Source organism: Henningerozyma blattae, chromosome 2 (genome assembly GCF_000315915.1).
Source record: "Henningerozyma blattae CBS 6284 chromosome 2, complete genome".
Classification (NCBI taxonomy): domain Eukaryota; kingdom Fungi; phylum Ascomycota; class Saccharomycetes; order Saccharomycetales; family Saccharomycetaceae; genus Henningerozyma; species Henningerozyma blattae.
Genome location: NC_020186.1, coordinates 1,772,563 through 1,786,976, shown reverse-complemented (window position 1 = coordinate 1,786,976; position 14,414 = coordinate 1,772,563). Strand labels below are relative to the sequence as shown.

The 14,414-nt window shown below is 30.4% G+C and overlaps 6 protein-coding genes and 1 non-coding gene across 7 annotated transcripts; 2 read left to right on the top strand and 5 right to left on the bottom strand.

Annotated features, from left to right (window-relative positions):
- Nucleotides 1–323: 323 nt before the first annotated feature.
- On the bottom strand, nucleotides 324–2,693 carry FRE8 (putative ferric-chelate reductase; the record flags this gene model as incomplete). Its single annotated transcript, XM_004179039.1, has 1 exon — nucleotides 324–2,693. One exon carries the CDS (start codon nucleotides 2,691–2,693, stop codon nucleotides 324–326), a length of 2,370 nt encoding a protein of 789 aa, XP_004179087.1.
- A 543-nt stretch (nucleotides 2,694–3,236) lies between these two features.
- On the bottom strand, nucleotides 3,237–3,307 carry TBLA0Btrna17G. Its single transcript has one exon. It is a non-coding gene; the product is annotated as a tRNA-Gly (tRNA).
- A 601-nt stretch (nucleotides 3,308–3,908) lies between these two features.
- CRM1 (exportin CRM1) lies at nucleotides 3,909–7,184 on the top strand (the record flags this gene model as incomplete). Its single annotated transcript, XM_004179038.1, has 1 exon — nucleotides 3,909–7,184. The coding sequence occupies one exon, from the start codon at nucleotides 3,909–3,911 to the stop codon at nucleotides 7,182–7,184; it is 3,276 nt and encodes a 1,091-aa protein (XP_004179086.1).
- A 449-nt stretch (nucleotides 7,185–7,633) lies between these two features.
- On the bottom strand, nucleotides 7,634–8,458 carry MRPL9 (mitochondrial 54S ribosomal protein uL3m; the record flags this gene model as incomplete). Its single annotated transcript, XM_004179037.1, has 1 exon — nucleotides 7,634–8,458. One exon carries the CDS (start codon nucleotides 8,456–8,458, stop codon nucleotides 7,634–7,636), a length of 825 nt encoding a protein of 274 aa, XP_004179085.1.
- A 461-nt stretch (nucleotides 8,459–8,919) lies between these two features.
- On the bottom strand, nucleotides 8,920–9,555 carry MRPL6 (mitochondrial 54S ribosomal protein uL6m; the record flags this gene model as incomplete). The annotated part of the gene is made up of 1 exon (XM_004179036.1): nucleotides 8,920–9,555. The coding sequence occupies one exon, from the start codon at nucleotides 9,553–9,555 to the stop codon at nucleotides 8,920–8,922; it is 636 nt and encodes a 211-aa protein (XP_004179084.1).
- A 743-nt stretch (nucleotides 9,556–10,298) lies between these two features.
- TOS2 (Tos2p) lies at nucleotides 10,299–12,443 on the bottom strand (the record flags this gene model as incomplete). Its single annotated transcript, XM_004179035.1, has 1 exon — nucleotides 10,299–12,443. The coding sequence occupies one exon, from the start codon at nucleotides 12,441–12,443 to the stop codon at nucleotides 10,299–10,301; it is 2,145 nt and encodes a 714-aa protein (XP_004179083.1).
- A 1,330-nt stretch (nucleotides 12,444–13,773) lies between these two features.
- On the top strand, nucleotides 13,774–14,406 carry TBLA0B07450 (uncharacterized protein; the record flags this gene model as incomplete). Its single annotated transcript, XM_004179034.1, has 1 exon — nucleotides 13,774–14,406. One exon carries the CDS (start codon nucleotides 13,774–13,776, stop codon nucleotides 14,404–14,406), a length of 633 nt encoding a protein of 210 aa, XP_004179082.1.
- Between the last annotated feature and the right edge of the window lie 8 nt (nucleotides 14,407–14,414).

Sequence of the window (14,414 nt, the reverse complement as noted above, 5' to 3'; positions counted from 1 at the left end):
ATTCAAAAGCTCAGCAAAGACTAATTGAAGTAAGAGGGCTATCTAAATTTAAGAATATTATACTATTACTTAGATTATATTTTGAGATTAGTAACAAAAGTGTTAGTATTTACAACCTGTTCTTCAGTAAAAGCTCGTAAGACCAGTCAGAAAAGAATAAAATATATTTATTGAATATGAAATGATTAAAATGCATAAATAGGTATTTATATGAAAAGTGTTAATTATATATATATATAGTTTCATAAATGCTAATTAAAAGAGCCAAACAATCTCTTAGTAAAATTTAAAGTTAATGAATATTATTTGAAAAGAAGGATGCATTAAATAGCGAAATCTTCGGAATAAAAATGTAAACCACCATCACTTGCCCATCTTCTTGTACTTTCAATCAATGCTCTTGGGCCAGCAGCAACGACCCAAATGTTTTGTAATGTTTCAATATGAGAATGTTGGTCATTTTCCAATTGGCAAAATCCATCTCTTGGAGTATTACAATCTTGTTGCATGCACCATTTATAATGTTCACTAGTCAATGTTGGCCTTCCAAAATATACTTGGATCCCCGAGGGTATTATAATTTTACGATCTGAGTCTACCGATGTTGAAGGTGATATTTCCAAGTCTGCACTAGTTCTTGATGATGAACTTAAACATGAATTGACGGTCGTGTTTGTCAATTTCTTCGGTTTTGAATTCTTATCAATATTTGGACAATATTTTGGTACTTCGATGACTGATTTTCTTCTAAATGGTGTCGCTGGAGTGGAATAAAATTTTTTATCAAGAATGATTTTATTAGGAGTAATTGTCTTATGATTTGATGACTTTTTCAAATTTTGATTATTTGAATTTTTTTTATAATTTTTAGAATTAGCAGAAAAAGTTTGAGTAAAATCAATTTCATCTTCTTGGTCGATTCCACCAACTAAACAACTATCCATAGTGAAATCTATTTCCTTTGCAGGGCATTCATCACAATTAGCAAAGGCATGATAATTTGTAGTATTATTATTATTTGTTAAAGATAACGGTGTATTTTCTGTAATGCTTTTCAGATTTGAACAAAAATGCAGTAAATTTGAAGAATTATTGGTTAGATTAGATGATAAATTGCCATAATAAGCATGTGGTTTTACTCCAGCTAAGGGTGAAACTTCATCTAATTCTTCATCTTCAATTTCATCTGAATTTGAATTTGAGTTTGAGTTTGAATTTGAATTTGTATTTGAAATTGTAGTAGATAAAATATCTTCATAACCAATTTCAATATCTCTTTCGTCACCAGAACATCCACTAATATAAATTTCTAAACCTTGACAATTATTTTTAAAATGGTTCAATAGTTTCAAATCTCTAAAGTCTCTTGATACCCAAATTAATCTTACATTAACACCATTATAATTCAAAATTCTCAGCAAGGGTAGAGCGAATGAAATTGCTGAACCACCTACACACATCAAGACTCTCTTGACTGTGATATTATAGTTATTCAAAGGAGAACATTGAGGTATGATATTTTGGTTTGTGTTTTCTACAAAGGGCAATTCAGGGTCAAAGACACCAGTAACATAGTAGTCTTGATTTGAAATCAAGGGGAAATTCCCATTTCTAATGATTAATCTAACAATATTATCATCTGGTAAAGAAGCAATAGTGAAAGGATGTTGATATGGAATAATCCATGAGATAACTCTCCTAAATATATTTTTATGTTTAATGGAAATTCTGATATGTGCAGCTGGCAATTTAGGTTTTTTCCTTAATTTAGTTAATGGGAATTCAACTATAGTGATAGTTGGTGATACAGGTATGGTGGTAATCTTGGTGGTTTTGGTTAAATATAATCTATAGAATATTTGAAATGATAGAATCGTACAATTCAAACCAGTAAAAAATGGAACGCCTGGTCTTGCATGGAAATAAAGCAAGACCACTGTCAGCCAAGTAGAAATATAATGAACATAATAAAATAATCTATAATTATTCCTTCTAACTACCTGTAATGATGTAATAGCAATCACAATGAAAAGTACCATAGCAATAACACCATAAACGTTTGCTAGTTTCCTAATTTTTACACTGAAGGTCCCCATCGAAACCATATACCAGGTATACATGATTGTATGGAATAAGGATTGTAAGACTACGATCCTTGAGATCCATTTATGCATCGGTAACAAGCATAAATATAATATCTTGGGTAAAGGAGAAGGTCTTAACGTTAAAAACAACAAGGGAGGCATGAGAGCCACCGCGATTCTTCCAGCTCTCTTGGTAATAATCATCAGATCAAAATGTGCTTTATACAAATTTGCTATTAGAGCAAATAGGAACCAAAAGACACATAACCGTAATGACTTGTTATGATACATGGAAGCATCTCTATGGATTAACGACTTTTTACCAATGATATGATGATGATTGAAATAATGAATAAATTTAAAATAATTCTTGGTTAACGACAAATAATATATAAATGGTAAAACCATAGTGATCAACGTACTCGCTATAAGGAAAGAATAGATAGAAGATAGATATACGTTGTGCAGAATTTTTTTCTTCTTCTCAGAGGGCATCTTGGTTACAGAGAAGTAAGAAGAATCTTTGTCGGTAGAAACATCTAAATATTCCGCAATAGATGTTTCTACCCAACGATGAAAGAACGAAATTATAACCGTACGATTCAACATTAAGTCGTTGATACTGTTATATTTTTTTTTTTAATCTTATCTCTTTTTTTAATTTCAAAGATAATTAATGATATATATTATTATTACTATCAAATGTAAAGGGAAAATTAGATATTGAATGAGAAAAAAAACATAGAAGTCTGATGCGAGCGTCGTTATACATCCATCGAGTCTTTTATCTTATCATTAGATGAATTTAAAATATAGATATAAACTTTTTATTTAATCAAAAATAATATGTCTATTCTTAAATAATCATCTTTTTAATATATATGATATGTGGCTATCTAGTAATTAATCCGGACTGATACCGTTGTGGGTATTTCCGGGTGCAGTGATCTTTCCCGATGCGGCAGCTGGTTGGCGGAACACCAAGAAAGACAGTAGTGCACCCAAGAAAAAGATATAAAAATAATATATTTGCCTGACAAAGAAGCTGTCAAGAGTTAATTTAGCCGCTGATCAAAAAATTAATGTAGTTACACATGTTAATCAGGATGTATTGGTGATTCTTTTGAGAATTCGGTGTAAAAAATAAATATATGCGCAAGCCCGGAATCGAACCGGGGGCCCAACGATGGCAACGTTGGATTTTACCACTAAACCACTTGCGCTACTTTTTTGTGATATTTTTTTATCAAATTGCTATTAAAAAGAACAAATGATAATTGTAATGGCACGTGGCTAAAATTAATTCGAGGAAATTTTCAAATTTTTCCATTAATTTTCAGTTTTCTGATTTTCTGCTTAAACTATCTAAAAGGAAAATTTAGAATGAAATTTGTTAACTTAAATTTTATACAATAAGAAAATTGTAAAAGAAGAACAAAAAATATCTTACTTTTACCCTTGAAAATCTATCGTGTCAATTCTATACTTAATAAAATAAATTTTTTTTTTGATTCTTTCTTATTAAATATAGCAAAAATATTACTTGGTATATCTACTCATTCTTTTCCAGAAGTATACAAATTAAGAAGAGCGTATCCAGGAAAAAAATTTTTTTTAGTCTCGAAAGATCTCATTAAGTTTAAGATAAGAAGAAACAGTAGATTTTGGTAAAAAAAACAAAAACCTAAGAAGGAGAATATAAAAACTATTATTAAATAAAATAAAATAAAAAAAAGTGAAGAAGATTAAAAATTCTTAGCAAAAGTACGATTTAATTTGACTGTTTATTTCCTGCACCACTTATCATCATTACAGCACTATAGCATGGAAGGCATTTTAGATTTCTCAAAAGATTTGGATATCAATCTATTAGATTCCGTAGTGGATACTCTATATAAAGGTTCTGGCCAACAACAGAAACAAGCTCAAGATGTATTAACGAAATTCCAAGATCATCCAGATGCTTGGCAACGTGCAGATAAAATCTTACAATTGTCAAATAATCCACAAACGAAATTCATTGGGTTATCAATCATGGATAAATTGATCACTACTAAATGGAAATTATTACCTGCTGATCAAAGAATTGGTATTAGAAATTTCATTGTCGGTATGATCATTTCCATGTGTCAAGATAACACCCTTTTCAGATCCCAAAAGAATTTGATTAATAAATCTGATTTGACTTTGGTGCAAATCTTAAAACAAGAATGGCCACAGAATTGGCCAAATTTCATTCCTGAATTAATTAGTAGTTCCACTTCATCTCCTAATGTTTGTGAAAATAATATGATTATATTGAAATTATTATCAGAAGAAGTTTTTAATTTTTCAGATGAACAATTGACTCAGGCAAAAGCTCAACATTTAAAAACATCAATGTCCAAAGAATTTGAACAAATCTTTAAATTATGTTATCAAGTTCTAGAGCAAGGCTCTTCTGTACCTTTAGTGGTATCTGCCTTGGAATCTTTACTGAGATATTTATATTGGATCCCACCTATTTATGTTTATGAAACAAATCTAATTGAATTATTAAGTAATAAATTTTTAATATCAAGTGATACAAGAGCCATTACATTAAAATGTTTAACAGAAATTTCTAGTTTGAACTTAGTAATTAATAATAATTCCAATGAAAGTTTAGAAATGAAATCTAAAACTATAATGTTATTTCAAAATACTATCAATCAAATCTCTTCAAATGTGTTCCCGGTGTCTACTGATTTAAAATCTACCTATAAAACTGCAAATGGTAATGATCAATCATTCTTACAAGATTTTGCAATGTTTTTAACTACTTATTTATCAAATCATAGATCATTATTAGAAACTGATGAATCCTTAAGAGATTTACTACTACAATCACATCAATTTTTGATTCAATTATCTAAAATTGAAGAAAGAGAATTATTTAAAACCACTTTAGATTATTGGAATAATTTAGTATCTAATTTATTCTTAGAAATTGAACAATTACCACAAAACCAAATGAATCCATTAATGCAATTATCTATGGGTGCTCAGCCACTGTCATCCAAAGGTGGTGCTCCAAATCCTGAATTCTTGAAAAAATTTCCTTTGAAAAAACACATTTATGATGGTGTTTGTTCACAATTAAGATGGGTCATTATTGAAAATATGGTTAGACCAGAAGAAGTTTTAATTGTAGAAAATGATGAAGGTGAAATTGTTAGAGAATTTGTTAAAGAATCAGATACCATTCAATTATATAAATCAGAAAGAGAAGTCTTGGTTTATTTAACTCATTTAGATGTCATAGATACTGAAGAAATTATGATTAATAAATTATCAAGACAATTGGATGGTTCGGAATGGTCTTGGCATAATATCAATACCTTATGTTGGGCTATTGGTTCAATCTCAGGTACTATGGCTGAAGATACTGAAAAGAGATTTGTTGTCACTGTTATCAAGGATCTTTTAGCTTTAACTGATAAAAAGAGGGGCAAAGATAATAAGGCAGTGGTAGCTTCAAATATTATGTATGTGGTGGGTCAATATCCAAGATTTTTAAGAGCTCACTGGAATTTCTTAAAGACAGTTGTTATAAAATTATTCGAATTTATGCATGAAACTCATGAAGGTGTGCAAGACATGGCATGTGATACTTTCATCAAAATTGTCCAAAAATGTAAATACCATTTTGTCATTCAACAACAACGTGAATCTGAACCTTTTATTCAGGATATCATCAGAAATATCCAAGAAACAACAGCTGATTTACAACCTCAACAAGTGCATACATTCTACAGAGCTTGTGGTTTAATCGTAAGTGAAGAAAGGCAACAAGCAGAAAGAGATAGATTATTATCTGATTTGATGCAACTACCAAATATGGCTTGGGATGCAATTGTCCAACAATCAAATGAAAATCCAGCATTATTATTAGATCCAGAAACTGTGAAGATCATTGCTAATGTGATCAAAACAAATGTTGCTGTTTGTACTTCCATGGGGCCTGATTTTTACTCTCAATTAGGCCATATTTATTATAATATGTTAGGGTTATACACTGCAGTTTCTTCAATGATTTCTGATCAAGTATCAAAAGAAGGAATAATCGCAACAAAGACTCCAAAAGTTCGTGGTTTAAGAACCATCAAGAAAGAAATTCTAAAATTGGTAGAAACTTACATTGCAAAGGCTAAAAATCTAGATGATGTTGTCAAAGTTTTAGTAGAACCATTATTAAATGCAGTTCTAGAAGATTATATGAACAATACACCGGATGCAAGAGATGCAGAAGTATTGAATTGTATGACTACTGTTGTTAATAAAGTTGGACCAATGATTCCTCAAGGTGTTATTTTAATCTTACAAAGTGTGTTTGATTGTACATTAAATATGATTAATAAGGATTTTACTGAATATCCTGAGCATCGTGTTGAATTTTATAAATTATTACGTGCTATTAACGAAAAATCATTTAATGCTTTGTTACAATTGCCACCTGCAGCATTTAAGTTATTTGTGGACGCAATCTGTTGGGCATTTAAGCATATTAATAGAGATGTTGAAGTTAATGGTTTGCAAATTGCTATTGATTTGGTTGATAACATTGACAAGTTATCAGTTACAAGACCAGATTTTGCTAGTGGTTTCTACGAAAATTATTTTTTCATTTTCATTAGTGAAACATTTTTCGTTTTAACTGATCCAGATCATAAGTCAGGTTTCTCAAAACAATCATTATTATTAATGAAATTAATTGCATTAGTTGAAGAAAATAAAATCACTGTCCCATTATATAAGCAAGGGGATGCTCCACAAGGTACTTCGAATCAAGTTTACTTGAATGAATTTTTAGGTAATATGCTAAGTAATGCCTTCCCACATCTAACAAGAGATCAATTAGTTAGTTTCTTATCTGTGCTAACAAAACAATTTAAAGATTATAATTCATTCAGAGCTACACTAAGAGACTTCTTTGTTCAAATTAAAGAAGTTGGTGGTGATCCTACAGATTATTTATTCACAGAAGATAGAGAAAATGCTTTACAAGAAAAGAATAAATTAGATAAAGAAAGAGCCGCCAAGATTGGTGGTTTACTAAAACCTTCTGAAATGGATGACTAATGTAATGATACTGCTAATAAAATCCGTACCTCGTATCTAAAAACTATTAGGCTAAATGACACCATATAATATATCAACATAAAACATATCATATCAAGAAACATATACACATATCTTGAAAAAGAATTTTTTTTAAACATTAAAGAAAAAAAAATCATGAAAACAATGAAATAAAAATTGTATAAATACGTCTTTACATATATATTAATATACAAAATTAATATTTAATAATTATAAAAAATCATTCTACCATTACATTACAAACAAATGTGAATCTTTGATCCTTTACTTATAAAAGTACAGGGAAGAATAAAATATATATTTTCTTTGTTCAAAAATGCAAAATATCTGTATTTACAAGTGAATATATTTAATTTTTTACATATATAATATAAATACCTCTAGATATGTACTTATTTTATTATTTTTAATTACATGCATTGGCCTATCTAGTTATAAAAATCGGCAGGATTAAAGGGCTTCTTTATCGAATCTTGGATTTTAACATATGAACCCTTTGGTCCAGCTACTGGGCCTTTAACTAATATAACTCCGTTTTCATCATCGACTTCCAAAACCTTTGCATTCTGTATAGTAACTTGCTTGCCACCCATTCTACCAGGCATTTTCTTCCCCGGTAAGACTCTACCTGGATCTTGGTTTTGACCATAAGAACCACCATGTCTATGAGTTAAAGATGTACCATGAGATGCACCTTGACCTTTGAAATTATGACGTTTCATAACACCTGCAAATCCTTTACCTTTACTTACTGATTTTAAATCAACAAATTGACCAACTTTGAAAAAACTTGGTAAGATATTTGTTCCTACTTTTAATAAGCCAGATTTTGAGCGTACTCTAAATTCAGATACACGCTCTTTAGGATTAACATTATGGCTTGCAAAATGTCCAAGCATTTGTCTTGTAACTTTATCTGGGTTTTTGGACCCATAACCAACTTGACAAGCGGTGTAACCATTTTCTTTTATAGTTCTGTGTAATAGCACTTCGACATTATCTAGAAGAAGAACAGTGCATGGCATTCTTTCACCAGTCTCTTTATTAAAATAAGCTTTCATCCCTACCTTTTGTGCGACCACGCCACATCTATTAGGAAGCCATTTACGTTTATGAGCTGCTGTTACAGATTGTGTAATGGTTGGTGGAATTGATTCTGGAGTGTTTACTACACTAGGAGCAATCAGAGATGCCCTTGTTGACATGTGTCTGATTGGTATTATTTTTGATATGCTATGAAGAAATTTTGACATATTTAATTATCCTACCAACAATGTTGTAGAACCTTTGTTATTGAATTATTATACACTTCTTTAGTAATCGTTTTAAATATATAGGTATCTTTTACTTTAAATTCATTTTGTGTATTTAAGGTGTTTAACTAATTTTTTAAGGAATTGCTTAAGAGAATTTCAAGTCGAAAGTTGAGAGCGTCAAAAATATCACGTGTAGAAAAATATTTCAGTTACAAAATTTGATTTTAAAACTATATAGCAACCTCCAAATATTTCATCGGCATGGGTAATCAGAATATATTAAATGAATGTATACGTTATGTAGTAGTTTTCATTGTGTGCTATTTTGTTTTATTAATTATTTACAAAAAAATATCATTTCTCATATTTTACATAAAAAGAAAACGAAAAAATTGAGATCCTCCACCGTTTTTATACAAAATGTCTTTAGGAGAATGCAAATAAATGTAGTGTATTATCTATTTAATTTTTTTAGCCTTTAACTTGATAGTCTCATCATCAACGTAAATGCCTTTCCCCTTGTAAGGTTCGGGGGGATGAAACATTCTAATTTTTGCAGCAAATAATTTCACCTGTTGTTTATCAATACCTTCAATCAACACTAAAGTTGGTTGTTTCACAGTCACTGTGATGCCTTTAGGTATGGGTAAGGATTGCATAACACATTTACCGACTTTACAACATAAGCGATTTTTTTCCTCATCTATTTGAGCTCTATAACCAGTACCTACAAATTTTAAGGTTGCAGTATGGCCGTTATTTACACCAATAACATTGTTATTCAGTAATGCCCTTACTGTACCCCACATTGCTTTTTGTATCTTAATAGTTGGATTTTGTACGGTAACAATCCATTGTTTTGGATCCTTCTCTTTAACAGTTACAAAATCTGGAATCGGAAGCGATAAAGTCCCCTTTGGACCTTTGATATCAACATTGTTACTTAAGATCATAGAGGTTGGGCCTTTTCTAACAATTCTAGGATTTTTAATAGTTGATAAAAGAATTTGAGTGTCTGAATTTACTGTGATTGGAGCAGATCCAATATGGGATAAAACCTTTGCAGTGCTTGAAAATAAACGTATTCCAACCATAGTTGTGTAGTGTATCTATAAATAGTTGTACAATAAAAGGAATTTGTTTTTGCTTGATTGGTATTTGTGTTTTATTCAATATTTAATCTTCTTTATGAAAGCTATACTTGACCTTATTATTTTTTTTATATATACCTAATCTCTTTAATAGCGTCCGGAGCTACTAAAAAAATAATGCCAGTTATAAACCGTATAATAATAGATGTTATATCAAGGAGTCAGCAACAAAAAAATATCATTAAAGAAACAAAAATTTAATTATCTTTTATTTTTTAATAAATAAATATTACAAAAAATCCTAGCATAATATATATAACATAACCTATTGTAGTGAAAGAAAATAAAGAGAAAAAAATTGTGAACGTTTATCATATAAACCAGTATGTGAAAAAAAATATAAATACAAATGTAGTAAAAAGTAGAGATGAAAAATCTGCAAATAAAATGGTGAAGTTCAGTTAATGCATGGATGTATGCGAAAATGCGATTGTTATGAAGTTATCTGTAATTAAGTTACCATATAACGACTATGCTTGATGTGAGGAAGATTATAAAAGGAAATGAAGGTAGAAAATAGAGGAGAGTAATAATAAATATAAAACCATAGCTGAAGTAGAAAGTAAAAGCGTGAGAAGTGAAAAAAGGTGAATGGGGTAGAAAAATATTAATTACAGGGAAAGGAAAAGAATTGAAGGAAACAATGAAGTTAAATGCATGGAAAAGGTGAGAATTAAAAAAATTAATTAGTTGACATTGTAGTTATGTGATGTACCTAATTGTCTTCTTAATTCATCATTGTCCCCGTGGTGAGGTAATATTTGGCCAACACTTGGTGGTTGAAGAGTATCAGTTATTTCTAATAAACCGCTAACTCTTTGATCATGTTGCATAGTTGGAATACTCATTTGTGACATATTAGTCATTGTATTTGATCTTGAGACATTGCTGAAATTACGTAAAGACCCTGCTGGTTTATAACGATTAGCAATGGATAATGCAGATGGATCGGTCATAACAATACTTTTCCTCATATGATGTGGCATTGGGATTAGTTCACCATTTGCATTTGCTGCTTGTTTTTGTGTTGTATATTGTGGTTGCATCAAGAATTGCTGTTGTTGGCTTGAAGTAGAATCTGTTGGTGAATAAAACATTCCTGGGTGATCCATAGGATTTAAAGCTGTACCATTGATTCTAACAGTTTGTAAATGCATCAACTGTGGTTGTTTTGGTTTACGTTTGAAAGAAGTCAATGACAAAGAAGAAGGTGAGCCTACCAATTTTGTTGGGGTAGGCAATTCGGCAATACTTTCCAAAGTTTGAGGGTGACTAAATTGTAAATTTTGTGGTGCATAATAACCCATGTTATTTGAATAATCTTGATAACTATATTGCATAGAATTTTGAATACTAGCATTATCAAAATTATTATATTGTTGAGGGTACTGTTGTGGATACTGTTGTGGATACTGTTGTGGATACTGTTGTGGATCTTGGTATTGATACTGAGGATCTTGGTATGCATATTGAGGATCCTGATATTGACTTTGGGAATCTTGGTAGCCATATTGAGAATCTTGATTATACTGATAGACATAGGACTGTTTTTTAAAAGATTGATCAGTTATGCTCATTTGGGGAACTTCTGAATAAATAGAAGAAGGAGCTCTAATTGAACTTAGATTTTTATTTAATTGTAATACACTTGAATTTTTAGGATTCATCATAGGTTGTGAAGAAGTAGTAAATGAATCATCCTGAACAGCAGTCATATCACCTTCAATAATTGTGTTTCTATTAGTATATTCGAAATCTTTTTTCAACATGGAAGACTCAGATTCATTATTGTTTAAAGTAGTGTCATGGTTATCTGTCGTTGGAATATTATCAATTTCATCATTAAACATATATTGAATATTTTCTTCTGAACCATCACGTTGAATATCTTCTTGTAAAGAAGTATGATCATCTGGTAATTCATTAATTTCTTCCTTGATCTTATTTTTTAGCTTTTCATCGTTGATGCTTTGTTTATTTTTGTCTAAATAAACATCATAAATACTTTTCATTCTTTTAATACTTTCTTCTTCATGAGGAGACAATGTATTTGAGGCATAACTCTCATCGTCATATTCAGTAGAAATATTTTTTGCTTTATTATTACCATTGGAATTCAATTTTGATGTAGATGGATTTTCTAATTCGAACTCAAAATGTTCATTTTTAAATGAAAGCCCTGATTTCCCTCTCATCTCTTTTGTTATTTTCATTGGTGATGAAGTATTATTACTTTGAGTAGTAGCTAATGAATACCCACCCATCTGATCATTTCTTGCAGCACTTCTAGCGAAATTCTTTAATGATTCTGTATCACTACCATCTGGTAATGGGAAAGGATCGGAACCAGAATCACTGGTGCTTGTAACAGTACTATTGAATAGAGTTGGTGGTGGTTTAGGGAAATGTTCCATACTTTGACTATTTGAATAATATTTTTCATTGAAAAATGACGAATTTGTATCGTTATAAGTGGTGAAACTATAATTAATTTGATTAGCCATATGAGGTTGCATTTGATTTTGTAATTGTTGTTTATAAATATTTTTCTTATAAGAGTGGCGTTGTTGATTTTGTTGATCATTGATAAATGCTGAACTATCTTTATCGAATCCTAATTCTTCTTTCTCCTCACGTTTACTTCTTTTATAGATAATAATTAAAATGACACATAATACGATTAAACAAACACCCACTGGCACAGCAACTGCTACCCCTACAGTTACAGCAGTTGAATGAGTATTACTTGCTGGTAAAGCACATTCACTTGAATGCTTGTCTTTTCCTTTACAATCAACATCTGAAGATGCTCTTTTAAATAGTACCGCCATAGTCACCTTGATCTGTACTCTCTTCTTCTTTTTTTTTTTAATTTTTTTTCTTTTTCTAAAAAATAGGTATTAATAGATTAGCTTAAATCTATTTTTAAGAAATGATAAATTTAGAACTATAATGAAAAACTTTGTTATATATAGAACAAGAGGGTATAAGACATATAACTATATTTATATGATATGTATAGATAGAAAAAAAAAATAATACAAGCAAAAATTAAAAAATAAAAAAAAAAACACGAAAAACAAATGAATACTTATAGGAAATATATCGAATTTAATAGGGCTTTTTCTAATAGGACGGGAATAAGGATAGCAAGCGTTATAGAAAGTTTGTGTCGAAGCTAAATTGATTGGCAAGTAACAAGATAGTTAATTGGCAAATAAGCACACCAGCCCAGTAGACACTGAACAGAAATGGAGACATCTCCACTTCCATTGATCAAAACAGCCCTGTTCGAGCTTAATTTGATCTTAATTCAAGCTTGTTTTTTCTGGTAGGTACAATAATAAAAAAAAATCACAGATAATGAAAAGAGATATAATAATAATGAAAAGAGATGTGGTAATATTGAAAAGAGATATAGCAATAATGAAAACAGTTATAATAATAACAAAAACAATAACATGGATATATTGTTTCTGTCAAAGTTTCTTAAGTAATATCCTCTTGAATGTCAAAAGATTTCCATACAGGGCCTATAGAAATGCCGTAGAACCAGCCAAAGATTTTTTATTATTATTATTTTTACTATTATTATTATTATTATTATTATTATTATTATCAATCCATCGTTGAAAAAAAAAATCATCTGCTATTGTATATACTATTATTGAAAAAACTAACCAGCAACGCGAAACAAGCTGGTATATCCTGAAACGGACATCCAATACGCGAAAAAGAGCTGAACACGAAAAAAGACAAGCACTATGACTCAATCGGGATAGTGCCTGGCCAATGGGCTGGGCGTTTTTCGTGGCTTTGCCCATATTAGGAAATTAAAGGTGATTTCCGCGGAATACATATCTTCAGGTACCAAAATCTGGCCAGAACAGGTCTCACATGTGGAGAAAATAGGGTTTGGTAGGGTTTGGATAACCCTGAAGTGGGGACTATTTTTTTATAATTTCTTTTTTATATACATATTTTTTTTTTCAATCGGTCTGACAGATATTATAGGTTAAATCTAATTAGCCTACTAAGGAATAGGTAGAGTCAGGATTAAGGATTATGAGGGGACTATTTATTGGATGTGGGGTACAGTTGTTTCTATACAAGAAACGTGAGAGTATATCGGAGTCACAGTAGCCAGTCATCGTAATAATAATGTCAGTTAGCAAGAATAGTAAATCAATTATTCATTCAGTGCTGAAGCAGGTAAGAGATCAGAAACCAAAGCCGATTATAAATGTCCTTAGATCGGAGTGTTTTGATAAAAATGAAATACAACAATTAAATATATCAAATTATCATCGTAGTGAGGCAGGTTCGGGGAAATCTTTTGATTCCTTAACATGGGATAATTCACAAGAATATTCTGAATTATTGGTTCCATTGAGACATCCAGAATCACTTCGACATACTGGGATGATTTGGTCCATCTCTCGTTCCAATGGCTTGAAAAAATTTAACGAAAATACATATGCAGAAATGTTGTTGAGTTTTGAGAAATACTTTCTAACTTTAGCAAAATATCATCAATGTTCCCCTATACCGACCCACCTAAAAGATTTGAAGCTTTTATTTGAATTAGAATCCAGGACCGCCATTTTAAATGATGTGGCGAAAAATGTATCAGTCAAATTCATTCAAAATTATTTATATCTATTCAATTATAAAAAATTGTATCCATTAGATGATACAAGAAGGTTGATCACTTTCAATAATGCTAAGGAATGTAGAGAAATGTTCCTTTCGTTGAATGGTTCAGCTATAAATATGATGCCGTTACGTATATAGTAATGTAT